Genomic DNA, 19,965 nt, shown 5'->3' on the forward strand with positions numbered 1-19,965 from the left:
GTAGGTACTCTAAAAATACTTATTCCTAACCCATGTTAAGTTTGTGTCAGGAAAATCTCCCCTACAGCTTAGGTAGCCTTCCTGTCTCATTTCCCATTAAGATTCTCAGCTTCTTCTCCACTCCCTGGCACCTGTGAAGAAACACTCACACTGTAGCATAAACATAGTATACATATTCTCAAAGAGAGAAGACATAATATTAGGACCCCCAGAAGCTATTAACTGCTCAGATCAAGGATCAGCCATCCCTCTGAACTAAAACAGCTGGAAGCTGTTGTTAGAAGAGAACTGTTGTTTGGTTCCCTCCATGTCAGTCTTGCTATGGGGCAACCATACTGTTTCATCACCCCCTTCCTGGCTCTAGGCTGTTCAACAATAGAGTTAAGATGAGAAGCTGTCTACACTTTCTCCTTGGCTTCTCTGCCCAGTTGGGAACTCTGTATCTCCACTTCTCTGCTTTGACTCTGAAAGATTTCTCTAGTGTCTTGTTTTGAGCATCTTCTCTATTCATCCTCTTCCCAGTCCCACCAGGATGTTCTTTTTTGTTCTTTTCAGTCCTCAGTCCTCCCTTTGTCTTTATACCGTATTTAATATAGTAGTGGCTAGAGAACTATGTTTAAACAGTAGGTGTCAAATTGAATTTATTGGCTTATACATGGGCAAGTAACTTCCCTATTCCAAGGACAAATAGAAAGCCTTCCTACTGGAAATAAGTAGTCGCTTGCCAAAGGTTCAAAGCCTACAACATCTGAATACAGATGATGTCTGTCTGGGAGGCTCTAATCAAATGCAATTATTATCCATTTCATACTTCTTCCTCCTCATGATCAATTTTTAGAAACCCTCTCCTAAATTTTCTTATTGCTCTGGAAATCCAGTCTAAGGAGGAGAAGAGGTAGGTAGAGCTTGGGAGGGTTGACTGTTAGGTCATTCTAGAAATTGGTGCAACTTGATATTCAAATGGATTTATGATGTTATCAATTTGGAAATTCTCCCCAAGGAGGCAGGTTGAACCTATGGACACCTGCCTATCCTCTGGGATATGTCCCTATCCTCCCCAAAGTTCACCCCGAGGGTTCATGCAAATCACTGAAGGACTTTCTCAATTTCTTACTCCATTGCAAAGGGCATAGTGATTGTCTACTTGTCATTCCCTGCTCTTTCCACATGACTAGCCCAGCTTTCCTTCTCCTCATACAGTTCTTGCCAACATCCTTTCCCCCATTTCTTGAAAGTTCCTCATATGTTGCAGGGTGCTTAAATCCACCATGTACTTCATTACTGTCCTCTGTGTGGTACTTATTTTTAATTCTTTGGAAGCAGTTGCATTCCATATCTCACCGCCATTTAGTAACACTAGTAGATTTTTAGCCTTGAAAAGACAAGCCTTTGTTTTCCTGGCAACTCTGAGGTCAGCAAAGGAGCATTTCAGAGACGCTATCAACTCTCTCTCCTCCTCATCCTCTTCAACTGTAGACCCTCTATTTGAAATATATAGCTTAGATTTATATACTATGGGACTACTTGAAATGGTATCTATCTAAATGCAGATTGAGATCCAAACAACAGCTATTCTTCATCCCATCTTTCACCCCAGCTCAATGTCCATCCAATGGGATTGTTTGATATGTATGTGTATATATACACACTATACATAAATACATTGAATGAAGAGTTTGTGCATAATGTTTTGTTTGCAGATGATTGTGCACTGAACACAGCCTCTGAAGCTCGAGATGCAATAAAACTTGGATTAATTCTCTGCTGCTTGTGCTAATATTAACCTAACAATTAACACCAAGACAACATAGGTGCTCCACAAGCTAGCATCACACCATCCATACTTGGAACCATCCATTACAGTAAATGGAGAAGTTTTGAATGCTGTGAATAAATTCATTTACCTTGGCAGTATACTTTCCAGGAATGTACACAATGATAAGGAGATTGACATATGCATTGCCAGAGTAAGGTCACTGTTTGGGATGCTCAGAATGATAGTGTGGGAGAAAAGAGGTATTAGAGTGGCTAGCAAACTGAAGGTCTAAAGAGCTGTTGTGCCGACTTCATTGGTGTGTGCCTGTGAAACCTGGACAGTATATCAGCACCATGCCAGGAAACTGAATCCATTCCATTTGAAGTGTCTTAGGAAGATTCTGAAGATTACCTGGCAGGTAAGATACCAGACACTGAGGTGCTTTCTCGAACTCAAGTGTCAAGCATTGAAATTCTACTGCAGAGAGAGCAACCCCAATAGGCTGGCCATGTTGTTCAAATGCCAAACATATACTTGCCTAAAAGAGTATTTTACAAAGAACTCACACAAGGCAAGTGCCTTCACATGGTGGTCAGAAAAAGCTATACAAGGGCACTCTCAAGGTCTCCCTGGAGAACTTTGGAATTGATTGTGTGACATCAGACATTTACACAGGACTGTCTAGCATGGTGTGCTCACATCAGAGAAGGTACTGTGCTCTATGAGCAAAGCAGATTTGAAGCAGCTCAAAAGAACTGTGAGATGTGCAGATTTAGAGAATCCACCCCAAACATTCAGAGACAATTTTGTCTGACCTGTGGTAGAGCCTTCTGAGCTATGTTGGTCTGATCAGCCACAGTCAGACCCTTGGGCCTTGAGTCCCCTCAAGAACAAAGTACCACAACCAACTAACCCACGTAAACACATGCCTATATATGTGCATATACATACATATGTAAAAACACATATTCAATTAATATAAAAGTATATATACATATATTTATGTGTATGTATATGTGTGTATATATGTACACACATACACACACACACAAAACTCTTTGTTACAGATGCATCAAGGCCTAGTGAATACAAAGTTCTCCTTGAAGCCAGGAAGAATTGCCAGCCTCTCCTGTGTATTTGCTGTGTGACCCTAGGCAAGTCTTATCACCCCTCAGTGTCCTTGGCCACTCTCTAAGGTGCTGTTCTGCATGGTGAGAGAAAGTTTCTCAGCATGATTTCCTTAAACTCATGAAATCACAGTTCTGGTCAACACACACACACACAGACACACGCACACACACATGCATACACGTACACACGTACACACATGCACACGTGCACACTCACACACACCCATACACACTCACATTCATGCACACGCATGCACATACACACTCACACATGCACACACACTCATGCGCGCTCACACACATGCACACACTAACTCAGTGATTTGTAATTTGGGGAATATGCGTCCTTCACCTACCAGGTTTCTCATTCATGTTCTTTGGTTCGCTTCCCTAGTAGACCCATTCCAGGTACTGAAGGTCCTTTCTCTTTGGTCCTTTTTCTAAGCTGCCACCTTGCCATGGGTGATTTGCCTACCTCCTTTTCTATCATGTATGTCCTCAGTGATGTCGTAGTATTCTATGAAATGCTGAATTTTCTGGTCTAACTCATCCCTAGGTATATGAAAAGCAAACCAGAATTCTTTACTGCTCCTTTGTCTGGATAGAGTTTCCTCCAAGTCCTCTAAGCTGCTGAGAAAATCAAAATGATGACCGTTGAAACATAAGGATCCTAGATGTAGAGCTGGAAGGAAACCTAGAATTCATCTAATCCACTCCTTCATTTTTCAGATGAGGAAACTTAGACTCAGGGAGGTGAACAGTCAATCAACGGCATTTATTATGTACTTATCATGTTCCAGGTCCTGTGCTAAGCATTGGGATACAAAGATAAAAGTGAAACCATCCCTTCCCTTGGAGTTTGCATTCTAAGAAGATAGACAATATGCACATGTTATTATTGACGCAAAACTGATACAGGCTAATCTTGGAATTAAAAGAGGTGGGAGTCATTACTCAAGTCAAATCATCTAGCCTTTATGGAATAATCAACATTTATTAAGCACCTACTATGTGACAGGCACTGTGCAAAGCATAAGAGACAGACCCTGCCCTCAAGCAACTTACAATCTAATGGAATGAGCAAACTAAAAAAGAATCCTACTATAAAGAGCTATCTTGACCACAGGGAAACTCTACCTAAATATAGAAGACAATGATTTGAAAATATATACAAGAAAGCCTGAAAGAAAAATGTGACTTCAACACAGGTCTGAGAAGAATTCCTAAAAGAGGTTTTTGTTTTTAAAAGAGCTAAAAGATAATTTTAAAAATGAAATGAGAGCAGTAGAAGAAAAATGGGAAAAGAAGCTAGGGAAAGAAAGATGTAAAAAGAGAATAAATAACTTGGAAGAAGTACAAAACCATACTGAAGAAAAGGACTTGAAAAGTAGAATTGACCACATGGAAGTTAATGACTCCGTGAGATGAGACATGGTTATATAGCATTGTGTGTAAAAACTGATTTGCAGGTTTTAATGGATTGTAAGCTCAATAAGTCAGTACTATGAGGAGACATCTCAAGAACTGAAGCCACCTTGGTCTGCAGGGAAGGGCTTCCAGGAAGAGGCAGGTGACAGTTCCATCTCTTCTCTGGTCACATTTCATTTGGTCTGAACAGCATAGTTTAAGAGCACTGATAAATTGGACAACATCCAGAGGAAAGCAACCACAAGGCTAAAGGGCCTTAAGTCCACATCATGTAAAGATCTGTTGAAGGAACTGTGGATGTGAAAAGACACAGGGGTGACCTCCTAGCTGTGTACATGCACTTAAAGGGCTGCAGAGAAGGGAATGGACTTGTTCTGTTGATATGAGTGTAGACAGAGGTTGCAAACAGGCAAATGAAGGCTTGATGTTAGGAAAAAACTTCCTAATAATAAAAGCTGTTCAAAAGGAGTATAAGGTGGTGGGTTTCCCTGTAATGGGGTCTTCAAGTAGAGGCTGAATGATCACTTGTCTAGTATGTCACAGTAGGGTTTCCTTTCTAGTAGTGCAGCAGGCAAGGGCCCAATGGTACAAATGTTATGATCCTGTGATGTGAAATAAAGTTGTCACCTAATCTACCAGACCTGGGATTGACATAGGGGGAGAAGGTATGAAATAAGTGGGGAAAGAGGGATCTAGGTCAGCAGGCTTCAGTAAGAGCCTGCAGCATCATCAGACTCCCATACAGTGCACAAAGTGAGTGCAGAGCACTGGGGTTCCAGGTAAATTGGGGTTCACTATCTGAGAGCCACAGACCACACTCTTCCAACAGGTCACGTGTGAGGGTCAAGTTTTCATCCTGGCCTTGGACAAAGGACAGTAGCTCCAAAGGAAGGGAGAAAGGCTTCTCCTCGGTCTGATTGAAGTTCTCCTTCAGGATTTCCTTCACCTATGGGAAACAGGATCAGACTGAACCCAGGGTCTCTGGGGAAGAGCATGGGATACTTTCTAGTTCTGAGAAAGCCCCCTGAGAAACTAGGCTGTTGAGAGAACTGTTTGATTGCACCCTTGAGGCAGCTGCATGACAGACAAGAAACCCTGTAAGGTCAGAAGTCATCCCACTGAGTTCTGGGCAGCAGGGCAGAGGAAGGGGCAGGTCATCCACAGAGTAGAAATCATGCCCTTCAGGATTGCTCTCTCTCCCCATTTCTGATTCATTCTCTAGATGCCCATTCCAAAGCTTCTGGGAAGTTATGGCTGCCCAGCTTACTTCTGGGAAGGAAGCAGCTTTTCTTACCAATTCTACCTCCTGGGACAGGATCTTTTCCTTTCTCTCTAGCAACTGGATCAGGAGCTGATGTTGGATGTCACTCAGGGCTGGGGACAAATCAGTCAATCACTCAATCAGTCAAGTCATTCTTAAATGCCTTAGTAAGGGCTAGATTCTGCTAGGTGCTGGAGACAGAAAGACAAAAAGGGATTGGTCTCTATTCTCAGGTAGCTTATATTGTGTGAGTGTGTACTTGAGAGAACATACATAGGTAAACCTATACACAGAGGACATAGGAGGTAAATACAAAGTCACTTTCAAGAAGACAAATAGTTTTGGGGAATCAGATAATGCCTCATGTAGGAGGTGGCACTGGAAGGAGCTCTGAAGGAAGCTAGGAATTCTAAGGAGAAGAGCTGAGGAGGCAGGTGCTTTCTAGGCTTTGCAAAGGCATGGAGACAAGGAACAGCAAGAATGTAGAGGGTGAGAATGAGAGCAATAATGTATAATGAGCCTAGAAAAGTCAACTGAAGACAGGTGTCCAAGGGCTTTAAAATGGTAAATGAGGAGATAAAAGGGCAGTGAAGGAGTGCAGTGCATAGAACACTAGGGCTGGAGTTAGAAAGAACAGAGTTCAAATCCAGCCTCAGTCACTTACTAACCATGTGGCCTTGGGGAAATGACGACTCTTTTTTTGCCTTAATTTCCTCAATTATAAAATATGGATAGCAATAACACCTATTTCCCAGGATTTCTTCCTTCCTTCCTTCCTTCCTTCCTTCCTTCCTTCCTTCCTTCCTTCCTTCCTTCCTTCCTTCCTTCCTTCCTTCCTCCTCCTTCTTTCTCTCCCTCCCTCTCCCAATGTCACATGGGGAATCATATATTTACCTGCAGGTGCTCTGCCCAAAGCAATATAAATATTGATTGTTGAAACCTTGAAAGCTATCTTGGTGTTTGTGAGCTAGATTTCTTTCTTAAGAACCATTTCTTAGACCCATATCACTCTGACTCTCATTGATTGGCCAACAGTAGGTCCCAGTCAAAGCCTCCCGTGGTCCTTGCTTGGAGTCTGATGGCTTAGAGTGAGTCTAAATAGCAATTGTTTCTGTTTGGACCAGAAATCCTGAGTTCTTCCCCTCCCAGAATAATTTTTTTGACTAGGTAAAAGAGACCATTCTTTGCCTCATTTCTTACCTAGCCTTAATCACTGGGTGGTCATTGTTTCAGTCAAAATGACACCTGGGAAAGATCTTAGCTTAATAATGCCAAGGTGTCCCATTGCATCCAGGGCCATCTCCAGTGGTCCTGAGATAATGAGGCTGGTGACTTTGTATAGCCCTACCTCACTTGAATCCAATTCACTACAAGTCATGACATCGCCATTCTGATGTCATGGTCTTCTTTGAAAACAAAGGAAAAACAACATCCCAGGGTCATTGTGAGGATCAAATGAGATAATATTTGTAAAGTGCCTGGCATATAGTAGGTGCTATATAAATGCTATATAAATAATGATGATGGTGGTGGTGATGATGATAATGAGTTTGGAGCCAATGGAGCTTTTTTTTTTCCAGGGGAATGACAGTCAGACCTGTTTTTAAAGAAAATTACTTTGTCATTGTGGAAGATGTATTAGGAGAGAGACTTGATTTAGAAAAAGTAATTAAGAAGATAGTGTAATAGTGATGAGGGCCTATGCAAGGATGGTGCCTGTGGAAGTAGTGAGAAGGGGATAGACAAAGAGGAAGGATTAACCAGACTTTACAACTTTGATAAGGGAGATAAGGGTGAGTGAAGAGTGGAGGACAGTTTTCAGGGTTTGTACCTAGATTCTAGAATGATGGCAGTATCTTTGAAAAAAAATAGCAAAGTTAGGAAGAGGTGTGGGTTTAGAGAGAAAGTCCTTGAATTCTGTGTTTAGGTTATCATGAATTTCTGATATCTACATGATATCACCTTTACAATACCTGTCAAATATCTGCTGTCCTCTTCTCTGATGCTGCCACCACTCTGATACAGATCCTCATCCCCTCACTCTTGAACTCCTGAAATAGCTTTCTGGTGGGTCTACTTGCCTCACATCTCTCAGATCAATAAACTCCAGTGGGTTCATATCAACACCAGGATCAAATATAAAAACCTCAAAGCCCTGTGTTTCCAATCTTCTTACAATTTATTCCCTGACTCTTAGTACCCTTTGATCTAGTGACATTGGCTTCCTTATCTCACAAACAAGACACTCCATCTCTTGCTTCTGGGTATTTTCTCTTATTTTACCCCATTCTTGAAATGTCTTCCTTCCTAAAACTGCTTTCCCTCTCTCGCTTGAATTTTGAACTAAAATCCCCATCTTCTACAGGATATCTTTCCAAACCCCTCTCAATTAGAATGTTTTCTCTTTGTTAATTATCATGTTTGTACATATTTGTTTGCTTGTTGTCTCTCCCATTAGATTGTGAGCTCCTTGAGGGCATGGACTGTCTTCTGTCTCTTTTTGTATCTTCAGGGTTTAGCAATATGTCTGACACAGAGTAATCACTTATTTACTATTTGACTATCCAGTGAGAAATTCCAGACTAAGGTTGGCTACAGGATAGGGGAGTCAAGGGCATAGAGATGAGCCCATAGGAGGTGATGAGATCAATGAGTGAGAGTACAGAGAGAGAAGATGGCCAAAGCCAGAGCTGTGGAGTACGTCCATGGATAAGATTTGGGAAATGATGAGGATCTGGTAAAAGGGACTGAAGTGTGACTTGATAGGTAGGAGGAAAAATAAGAGACAGCAATTTCATGAAAACTCAGAGAGTATAGTATATGTAGGAGGAGCTGGTGGTCAATATTGTCAAATGCTGCAGAGGTTTAGAAGGATGAGATCTGAGAAAATGTCATTGGACTAGGCGACTAAGTGATCACTGGTGACTTTGGACAGAACCATTTAAAGTGAGTGGCTTCCACCCTAATCAAGGGTGGAAGCCAGACTACGTGGGACTGAGAAAGAGGTTATGTATAGAGACCGTTTTTTAAAGCTGTTTGGCTATGATGGAAGAGAGATAGATAGGGATAGAGAGGATTTCAAGAAATGGAGAAGATTTGAGTGTGCTTGAAGATCAAAGGGATTGGGGGGAAATCTGGATAGATAAAGAGAGACTGAAAATTCCAAGGAGAGAGGGGATGATTATGGTGCATTTTATCAGAGGAGACTGGAAAAAATATCATCTTACAAGTAGAGGGGATGTCTCTGTGGAGGAGAAGGGCTTGTTCATTAGAGAATCAAGAAAAGCAGGGAAAAATGGTAATGATAAGTGGTCTTGAGATGTAAAAAAGAGGAGAAGAGAAAACTGAGAAATTGTTCCCAATTCCTTAGTGAAGCATAAGGAAAGATTATTTGCAGAGATTGAGGCAGTAGCAGGTAACATTGAAGGCTGAAAGAGAAAAGAGATGGTTCGGAATAATCATTGTGGGAAATGAAAGAGCCAGGTATGAAAGAGTAAAAAGTTTGCCTTGCAGCAGTGAGGGCCCATTTAAGATTTTTCTTGTTTAATCATTTAATCATTTCCAACTCTTCATGACATCACATGGGTTTTTCTTGGCAAAGAGATTGGAATAGTTTTCCATTTTCTTCCCCAGTGGATTAAGGCAAACAGAGACTAAGTGACTTGCCTAGGATCATGAAAGTAGGCTCTGAGACTGAATTTGAATTCTGATCTTCTTGACTCCAGGTCCAGCACTCTATTCACTGAGCCACCTAGTTGCCTCTCCTCTGAGACTAAATAATACAAATTTGTTTTGGATCCTGTCAGCGTAGGTGTTTGACTGCTGCATGAAATCCTCCAGAATAGCTCAAGCCAGGCATTAAAGAGACAGTACTAATGGAGTGCCCAGGGTACCAATTAATAAGCATGTACTAATCAATGACTATGCCAGGACCTCTGCTAGGTGCTAGGCTTATGAAGACAAAAACAGAACAATCCCTGCCCTAAAGGAACTCACATCCTGATGGGGTTGGTGGAGGGTGGGAAGACAACATGCACACATATAGTATGTACAAGCTATATAAGGAATGGAAAGGACTGGGATGGGGATACATGGTCTTACCTTTGGAGAAAGCTCAACCAACTGAGGATCAAGAAAGGTTTCATATAGAAGGTGGTCTTTGAACTTAGTCTTGGAGGACACTAAGGATTCTAAGAAGTGAAGGTGTAGAGGGGGTGACTTCCAAGCATGGGGAAAACAGAGAGATGAGAGATGGAGTGAAATGTATGAAAAACAGTAAGAAGGCCAGCTTGGCTGGATTGTAGAGAGTGTAATAATGCGTGATAAGACTTGAAAGGTAAGCTGGAGCCAGGCTGTGAAGAGCTTAGAATGTCAACAGAGAACTTTATATTTTGATCTTAGAAGTTATAGGAAGTCAGTGGAATTTCCTGAGTAGGGACTGACAGGATGAGACCTTTACTTTAGGAAGATCACTTTGGAAGCTGTGTGTGGGGTTTAATGTGAGACATCAGAGGCAGGGAGAGCAATTAGATTGGTATTCAGGTGGTTCAGGTGAGAGGAGGTGAAGATTTGGACTAAGACAGTGGCTGAGTGGTGAGAAAGCAGTGGACATGAGATGCTGTGAGAAGGGGACAGATGCAATATGTTGTGGAGGCAGAATCTACTAGACTTACTTAGTGATTTAATATGGGGGAAGAAGGAGAAGGAAGACTAAGTGGTGACACCAAGGTTACAAACCTAGATGACTAGAGAGACAGTGGTGCCCTAGAGAGAAATAGGGAAATTAGGAAGAGGAGGTGGGTTTTAGGGTGAAAGAAGAGTTCAGATTTTGACTGATTGAGTTTGAGATGTCTGTGGGATATCCAGTTCAAGATGTCCAGGAGGAAGTTGGTGATGTGGGATTGGAGCTCAGGGGAGAGACTAGGACTAGATATAGAGATCTGATAGTTATCTCCATAGAGGTGTGAACTGGCTCAGAGGAACGATGGAGGCTCAGTGAGGAAGAGCTGAGAACTACTGGGGAATACTGTGGCCCATCCCCAGTCAGGATGGGGTCCTAATGTTTCTTGTCCCTGGGGAATACAAGAAAGAAGGATTTAAGAGGAGAGAGAGACTTTCTTCTCATTGATGATGGACTTTCTTAGGGGAGTCAGTGCCACATGAAGGACAGATGGCTGACTGAGACTCAGAGGAAAGGGTTCTGCCAACACATTGTGTAGGTGTTTGGCTTTGGGCAAGTCACTTCACCTTCCAGGCCTTTGTTTCTCCATCACCAAAAGAGGGAGGTGATTACCTGTCAGCTTTTCACCTTATAGGGATAATGTGAGGATAAAAATACACAGATTTGAAGATTTGGCTTTTTTTTGTTTTTTTAAGAAAAGCTTAATCTAATGTCCTGGGCATCTCTTATATCGGAGCTGAAAGGTTATTGTTTTCTGAGTTTTCAGGTCCCCGGGTCTATCCTCTCCATTCTCTGTTCCCACGATCCTTCTTACCATTCAGAGCTCCAAGGAGATAGAGGAATGCCCCTGCCAGCTGCTCCACAAGTTTGCCATTCTGGTCTTGCAGATTACTTAGGATGTTGCCTGTCATGCCCTCCACCTTTTGTGGGAGTTTCCCAGAGTACAAATTCTCTTCTAGCTGTGGAGGAGAGATAAAGAGTAAGGTGAATGATGAGAGTGACATGTTCCTGCCCAGAACAGCCCCTTGTTCTAGTAGCCAGGCTTACCCTGCCCTGGAACCTGGGACCAGTACATCTGGGAGAGATCCTGAGCTCCAGGGCAAACTCTGGAGTGGTTTGGATCTACCAGCTCACTTAGTAAGTGAAAAGTGGGAGGAGGAGACTCATAGATTCATTTGTAGCTGGTGTGGGGATACTTTTCCCTTCCTCTCCCTTTTCCCTTTTTGATTCCCTGGGGAAAATAAAACCATTTTCCCCAAGGGAAATTAATGGTGATTGGTTGAGCTGGTTAGCCTGAGGAGAGCAAAGACAGGGAAGGGCCTGTAGGGAAATAGTGCTATATACCAGGGCAGAGGAACCCTTGAGGATTTTTTCCCCTTCCTTTTATATCAGAGAGCAAAGCAGCCAGAGACTGAAAAATTCTAGAGACTTGTCGTGGCTTGACCTGAAAAACTTCAAAATTAAATGACCAGCTTATCAAAGGATTCAACTCACTTATAGCACAGAGTAGGAGAAGGAGAGGGAGAGGGAGAGGGAGAGGGAGAGGGAGAGGGAGAGGGAGAGGGAGAGAGAGAGAGAGAGAGAGAGAGAGAGAGAGAGAGAGAGAGAGAGAGAGAGAGAGAGAGAGAGAGAGAGAGAGAGAGAGAGAGGAGAGAGAGATCACCTCTCAAGTAGCAGGACCAAGGCAGGACTTATGGGAGGCTACCTGTCAGAAACTGTGGCTCCTGGAAGGTATACACATCTCTGAAACTGGGAGAGGGAGAAGAATGTGGTTTTATACCACCTCTTACCCCCAACTAAGTTTATTTTGTTACTGAAGGGCCAGAATAATCACTGGCATTCATGAGATGTTAATCTAATGGCAAAAGATGTTGCTTTGTACTATGGTCCTTTTAAAGTGCAGACAGATCTCTCTGATTGAGTCAGGATGGGAATAAACTGTGTCTTTGAGGCTTTAAGTAGCTAAGTTTGGATGATTTTAGCAGTTGGAGACTTTTAGAAATAGGGAGCTGCCTTTTGAGGAACTCCCTGCAGGTATAAAGAAGTTATTTCTTCTCCTCCCCTCCAAGTTATATAGCACTGAATAGGAGCTATTAGAACACTTCAGACCAACTTGGATATAGAGAGACCATCACCCAAGGGAGGATGCACCTTCTAGGAATATGACCTTTAGCAGCAGAGAAGAGAGTCAGATTATGGAGAGGAGCAGACCCTAAAAACTCAGCTCAGCAACCCACCTGACAGAGATACTACAGCCAAGGGAACTATGTGAAGATGCTATGGAGTGAAAAAAGCTTCACAGGTCCTATAGTACCTGGAATTTTGTGTATTCTAAATGTGCTTTACTGACATTGTACCCAAGTTGGACCCACTCTTGTCATGGACACTTTGTGTATTTGTGGGAGATTGTACCCAGTGTTTAGTTGGGGAATGTTTTGTACCTACTGTTCTTGCTATGCCATTTGAATGAATATCTCTGCTATAAGATAAAGTGTACTGACTGATTATAAGTGAGAAGCACACCTTGTGAGTTACAGAGTCAGCAGTTTACTCCCACAAGGTTAACCCTAGAACCTGAGGATAGCAATCACCCTATGGGGACCCAACCAACTCTCAAATAAAAGTACAAGTTGGTGAAGTAATCCACAAAAGCTATTACATAAGGATTTATTTTTTCCATCTCTTTTTAATAAAATTTTATTCTATAATAATGTGGATTGCCTGATTTCAGTGGGTTATGTCAGGCTTAGTATCTCTGGGGGTCACCATGCATATATTTCCTGAGTGAGAGTTATAAGTCAAGAGAATGACAGAATACATCCACAAATACTGGATCCTTCATGTTGTGAGAAAGGCTTATGACAAAGGTTAAATATTAATCATTAAAATTTGAAAGGAACAAAGAGATCATCTAGTCCAATTTTTTGTTTAACAAAGGAGGAAACTGAGGCACATAGAAGTAAAGACAGCATACAGTGACTTAGTGGAAGAGCTAGGCCCTTGGATTCCATGTCCAAAACTCTTCTCTGCACCATGCTATCAAATGAAGTTATAAGTTTCTAGATCCTGTGCATAGAAGAGTGAACTATGGATGAAAATTTAATGTCAAAATCAAGATAACTCAATAGAAAAGCAAGGCATTTCACCAGAAAACAGTTATTCAAACAGTCGCTTTTTGATATTGCTAAGCAACTGAACATTTGTTTGGAAGATGTCAGTCTTCAGAAGGAGAGATTTTACCAAGAGCAAATGGAGTCATTTTGACATATCACTTTTTGTGTCATTGAACAAATGAAAGGACTGACTAATGATGGCAAATTAATAGGCCAAGCATGGACAAGTTCAGTTATTGTGGAGTTAGCGTTGGAAGTATAAGACTACAGAGGTTGCAGTCACTGCATGAGGAGCCAAAGGGTTTGGATGGCTCCCGAAGACTGACAAAACAGTTGGACTAGAAGAATATTTTTGGACATGTGAGGATATAGTTCTATCTCTATTCCTCCTCCTCCCCAGGAGACCCTAAGTAAGGGATTTGCATCCATCCACTTTAAAAACAAAGGACAATTAAACAAAGCTACAGGTTCTCAATCATCTCCTAGAAGAAGGGACAGGAAAACAGGGAAGTTTCCAAAGGTGAGGAAGAAAGAAGCCCTTATCTACTCTTATCACAAATCTCTGTAGAGAAGGAGGAATTGTAAATAAATGAGGAAAGGAGTAAATATTTTCCACTGATATCTTCTGAGGTCATATTGTAATATTACAGACAGCTAGCACTTAAAGTTTTGCAAAGTGCTTTACAAATATTTCATCTATCCCTCACAATCATTTATTATCTCCATTTTATAAATGAGGAAACTGAGGCTGAGAAAGGATAAATGACTTGCCCAAGGTCACTGAGAGTATATGAGACTATGGGGCAAGATCCGAAGTCAAGTGTTCCTGACTCGAAGTCCTTTTGTCTATACTGTGCCCCCCAACCGGGTTATAGAGGAGAGCTTCTGAGGCTTAGCTAGCAGAGAATCAGGTCTAGTCGTCACTCCTAGGTTGGAAGGGCTTAGAGTACAGGTCTGGTGAACAAGTGGTGTCTTTTGCCCGAGGACAAGCCTGGCTAAGTATGGAGAGCATCATAATCACTTTGGCAACAGAATTTTGGGGGCCCCAACAACTCATGAAACTGTCTACTAGAGAGTGAAGTGCTCTGGCTCTTCTCATGGATCCTTTTTCTAACCTAATCAAGTTTTGTCAACCACAGTATTTATGTGTCACCAGATGGTAAGGTCCATGGGCAGCTTTTCTAATTTCATTATTAATCAGCAATTAAGTAATTAGTTCTTATTTAATTTTTCTACCTCTTCAACCACTGTGTACATTACTCTGCACACAGCAGTTGCTCAATAAATGTCTGCTTAATTGAATTAGATGTAAGTAAACTTAAGACACAGGATAGCATTAAGGGGTTCAGACACAGATAATTCAGATAGCCAAAGACCCCCCTCCCTAAGAAAAAGAAGAATCATGAATGATAGGAAGCATTGCGTGAACCTGAAGAAATCAGAAAGGGGATGTAGATCATTTCTGGGAGAGAATGAGTCAGAAAGACCTAAGTTCAAATCCAGCCTCAGATCCAGATTAGCTGTGTGACCCTGGGCCAACCGCCTAACCCCTCTTTGCCAAAGTTTTTCCATCTGTAAAATGGTGATGGTAATAAGACCTGCCTCCCATAGATGCTTTGAGGATCGAAAGAGATCAAACTATTTGTAAAGTCATTTGCAAATCTCAAAGTGCTCTGTAAATGGGAGCTGTTATTCTTATAAATGGTGACATGTGTTTCCTACATGTCTGTCTTACTTTTATTGTGCTTGGAATTCCTTCTCACTCCTCCCCCAGACACCGTGCCTATTTCTGGGAGAGTGTGCCATGGGTTTATGGTGTGTGTGTGTGTGTGTGTGTGCACGTCTGTGGGTGTTTTGTGGCTACTATTTTTATTATCTTAATTCTTTTGCTTTGAGCTAATTGTGTCTACTGGCTGACTCTTAAGGCTCAGCTGGTGGGGAGGTAGGATGGCCTGTAATTTGATGAGTGGAGACTAACAGGGTAAACCCTAGACCTGAGGGGGCAGCTACTCTCTGGTGAGATCGCTCAGAGAGGGTATTACATTAGAATGAATCTAACTTGTTCCAAGTATCTAAAGATAAGCCTTTTTTAAAAAGAAAGGCACAGGAACACTAGTGCCTAGGGTTTACCAAATACTTTGCTGGCAACAGTCCTGTGAGCTTGGTAGTTCAAGTATTATCATCCCTTTCATCATTATTATTATTACTACCAAGAAAGAATAATAATTAATGCCACCACCATCAACAATAATGAGAGGCTACAAGGTATAGTAGTTGGACAGCCAGTCTTAACAGGACGACCCGGGGACAAGCGAAGATGAATAATTCTGACTGTGTGACCCTGGGTAAGTCACATTACTTTCTCAGGGTCCCATGCAGTGTTCTAAGACTCTAAGTTGATGAGCTGCTTTGCGTTGGAAGGGGGAGGTCCCCAGTCCAAAGGCCCTTCTTCTGATGATATCTCAGGACCAAAAATTGATGACATGCATATGGGGCTCTAAGGTCTGCAGAAAGTTTCACCAAATGATCATATTTGAACCTCAAAACATCTCTGTGCAGTAGGCGCTATCATGATCTCCATTTCCTAAGTGAGGAAACTGAGCATCATTGAATGGAAGTGACTTCCCTGGGGGATCACACAGCAGCTCAGAGCCAGGGCTGGGATCACAAGCCCGGTTTTCCCAATTTAGAATCTTTCCCTTTATACTGGGCAGAATAGACTTTTTTATTTCTTTGTTAAGATAACTCTCTTAGTGACCTTGATTAAGTCTACCGAGGTATACTACTGTTTAAATGTAATGGAATAGTATATTGTGCTGCAGGAAATGAGGAAAAGTCAATTTTAAAGAGAAGGGAAGGCTTGTATAAACGGATACACAGTAAACTGAGCAGAATCAGAAGAATAATTTATGCAATAACATCTATATTGTAAAAACTAACATTTATGAAAGACTGAAGAACTCCATCAACGAAAAGCTTCCCCATGATTCCAGAAGACTCACGGCAGATAGTGATGGACTCATGTGCAGAATGAGAAATTTTTGGATGTGGCCAATGTAAGTCATTTATTTTGTTTCACTTCACTGTGCTTATATGATACAGGGATTCTTCGTTTCTTTCTTCCTTCAGTCCTTTCTTTTTTAGCTCTTTCTCTTTCCTTCTCCCTCCCAAACTTCATCCTTCCTTTCCTTTTTTCCTTTCTTCCTTCTCTCTGTTTTTTCTTTTTTGTAGGTATGGGAAGATGAGTAGAAGAAAGAAATGAATGCTTACCAACTGAAAAAACAAGTTTTAAAAAGAAAGCAACTGACAAAGTTGTAATGTGATATAATCAAATTATTAATTCAGACCAGATAATCTCTGAGGTCACTTCCTACTTTGAAATTCTGTGATTCAAGACCCTTTGGTAAGGGATAAATTGAACTAGGTTACTGAGGCTATAGGGGTGTTGGGGGAATGTCCCCAGGATCCAGAGAGTCCTATCAGTCCTGATGATGTCCTTTTGCCTTGTGACCAAGAAGACTTTTAGGGAAAGAAGTTGAGGATATCATAGGAGCAGAGCTGGAAACCTCTCAGAAGACAGAAATCCCATAAGGTTTAGAATGACAATCTCCCAGAGGGACTTGTTAGAAACTTACTTGGTGTCAACAGAGTCTTAGTGGAACTATTTCAAACTGGTGGAAAAAGGTCTGAGTTTTGGGGTTTTGCAAATCATTCTGAAAATCATGGTCCATGCGATGTGCTAGAGGTTTGGGAACAATAAAATGGGAAGAGCTTGTTTTCTGCGGTTCTCTCTTCCCCTTTTTCAATTTCCACACTTCCTTTGTTTTAGAGGAATTTTTTGTCTGTTATGTTTTTGTTTCTAATTTGTATTTTTGTTAAATGGTGGGGATTGTGTTCCTGAAACTATTCTTCTTCATGTGTAAATATTCTTCTTTTATTATTTGTATGTGAAGTGTACATTTTAATTGTTCAGTCATTTCAGACCTGTCTGACTCTGTGACCTCTTTTGAGGTTTTGTTTTTTTTTTTGGCAAAGATACTGGAGTGATTTACCATTTTCTTCTCCAGCTTATTTTACAGATGAGGAAACTGAGGCAAACAGGGATAAGAGACTTGCCCAGGGTCTTACAGCTGGTGAGTGTTTGAGGCCAGATTTGAATTTAGGAAGATGAGTCTTCCTGACTCTAGGCTGGGCACTCAAACCACTGTACCACTTAGCTGATCTGTACATTTTAATAACCAAAGGTAAACAGTAAGAATAAAAATGCGTATTAGTATTTAAAGAAAACCCTTCATGGTGAATAGGTTCCAGAGAGTTTCTGTTGGCACAAGTTGCTCTACAGACATTACTCAATACTTTTCCCTCACATAATTTACAAGCCTTGACTTAATTGATTAATTGGATCTTGACTCATTTCACTGGGCAGCCATCTAATACACCCCAGCAATCACTTGCTACTAAAGCACCTGCTCCCTGGTCCCTGCACCTCAGCCATCCTTCTCAACTACAATCTCTAGACTATGCTCCTTCCTCCAGCTCTTTGCTTCTCAGGGAGTCTCTCAAATCTCAGGACCATAGGATCTAGAATTGGAAGAGTCCTTGGCATTCATCTGGTCCCATCCCCTTATGTTATAGATAAGGAAACTGAGGCCCAGAGAGCTGTGCAGACTTCTCCCAGATGGCCCAAGTGGTTAAAAAGAATAGTCTGATATGAAACCAGGTGCTCTAACTCAAAATCCAGTGTTGTCCCCACCTTAGTCTTCTTTTCTGGCCTCCCCTATCTCAGCCCTTTAGCTCTTAATCCTGTGATTATCTGTGGCCCTGACTTCCAGACTCTCTTACCGTGTCTTCTAAGTCCAGCAGGTCCTGCTCACTGTGGAGGAGCCCCAGGAGAGCCTGAATTAGAAACTGCTGCAATTTGCTGTCCAGCATGGCCAGTGGGTGTAGTTCTTTCTTCACCTCAGCCTGCAGTTGCCCAAAGTCTGTGACTGTGTTGACTGTGGTCATTTTGTTGAAATCTAGACACAAGAAGACAGCCAAGGCTGGGATCACACTCTACCTCTCAGGCCCTTCCTCCCTGGTACTTTCCTGGGAAGCCTTTAGCCTCAGCAGGCTGCTAGAGTGGGCCCCTGCTTTGTATCAGCTTCAGCCCAGGTGCACATCCATATTCCCTGCCTTCAAGAATTTTACCCAGTTGATAGGGACCCAGGGAGGGGTCTGGGACCTCACTCCATCACAGTAAGGAAGGGTACCTAGTCACTTGCCCTGTTCTCAGACTCAGCCACAAAGTCACCCAACACTTCTCAAAGAAAGGACATTGTGTTTAGTATCTTTATCAGTGATTTGGATAAAAGCATCCGTAACCATATTTCACTCATTCAGCATAATAATAACTAACGTTTTTATAGTACTTTGCAAGTACTTAACAAATGTTATCTCCCTTGATCCTCACAACAACCCTGGCAGGCAGGTGCTATTAAGATCTCTCTTTTATATGTGTGGAAACTGAGGCAGCCTGCAGGTAAGTGAGCTGCTGAGGGTCACACAACTTTTAAGTGCCTTAGGCCGGACTTAGCTGATGTGAATGCTGAGCCAGTGGGGAATCTGACAACTGAGTTACACTTCCTTACCCCATGCAACCTTGTCCCTATCCTCCATGAATTCACCTTGGTAGGGTGCTGCCCCCCAGCTGCCCCTCTGTGGCTGCTCTCAGGCCACGACCAATCCTGGCCCTTTTCCAATCTCACATGTCCTGGGTGAGGGCTTTTATGAAACTTCTTACATATGGCTCTTACCTGAGAGGAAATATCTTTCAGAATTTCCATATTGATAATTCATCATATTGCTCTGTGGAACCCAGAAGAAAGGCCGTGCAGATTTACTGTAGCTTATTGTTCCACATGAAAAATCTAATGAGAAAGAACAGAATCTTTGTAAAGAATTGATTGACCTGTTTCTGACTTCCACTTCTCTCTGGGGTCAAACAAAATAAGATTAATCCCTCTGCCTTATAAGAGACCTGAAGACTGTCCCCAGGCTTCTCTTCTCTAGGCTAAACATCTCCCCTTCCATGGCCCAGTCTCCTGTCCCCTCTTCTGGCCTGCTCACTCTCTCCTCTGGATGTGCTCTCTCTTTGGCTCTCCATGGTATCTTATCTTCCCTCTCACAGAGCTAAGCAGAGCAGGAGACAGAGCACCAGGCCTGGACTCAGGAATTCTGAGTTCGAATATGGCCTCCAGTTTCTACCAGCTCTATGATCTTGGGGAAGTCACTTAGCCTCTGTTTGCCTCAGTTTCCCCCTGCCAAATGGGGATAATAATAGCAGCTCCCTCCCAGGCTTGTTGTGAAGATGAAGTGAGATGACAATTTTAAAGTGCTCACTCAGCACAGTATCTGACACACAGTTAACACTAGAGAATGTGAATGACTGTTGTCAGTTCTCCATTGCCCTTTCAGGCCAGTCTTCTTGAGAGCAAACCCTTGCCCTGTGCCACAGGCATGAGGGTCTCATGCAGGTAGAAATAATAAGTGCAGGCATGTGCCCCTGCATAGAGGGGCTGCCCAGTCCAATCTCGTTCAGACTCTGCCCATTTCAG

The 19,965-nt window shown here is 42.2% G+C and overlaps 1 protein-coding gene across 1 annotated transcript in view; it reads right to left on the reverse strand.

The window, feature by feature from the left end:
- Nucleotides 1-3,642: 3,642 nt before the first annotated feature.
- LOC140500337 (gasdermin-D-like) overlaps nucleotides 3,643-19,965 on the reverse strand; it is a 29,956-nt gene continuing 13,633 nt past the window's right edge. The window contains exons 8-12 of the mRNA XM_072602828.1: nucleotides 19,165-19,278; nucleotides 18,212-18,387; nucleotides 11,071-11,215; nucleotides 5,609-5,688; nucleotides 3,643-5,260 (exon numbers count right to left, since the gene is read on the reverse strand). Coding sequence (XP_072458929.1) covers nucleotides 5,012-5,260; nucleotides 5,609-5,688; nucleotides 11,071-11,215; nucleotides 18,212-18,387; nucleotides 19,165-19,278 — 764 coding nt within the window. The 3' untranslated portion in view covers nucleotides 3,643-5,011. The remainder of the gene's footprint in view (nucleotides 5,261-5,608; nucleotides 5,689-11,070; nucleotides 11,216-18,211; nucleotides 18,388-19,164; nucleotides 19,279-19,965) is intronic.

Source organism: Notamacropus eugenii, chromosome 4 (genome assembly GCF_028372415.1).
Source record: "Notamacropus eugenii isolate mMacEug1 chromosome 4, mMacEug1.pri_v2, whole genome shotgun sequence".
Taxonomy (NCBI): domain Eukaryota; kingdom Metazoa; phylum Chordata; class Mammalia; order Diprotodontia; family Macropodidae; genus Notamacropus; species Notamacropus eugenii.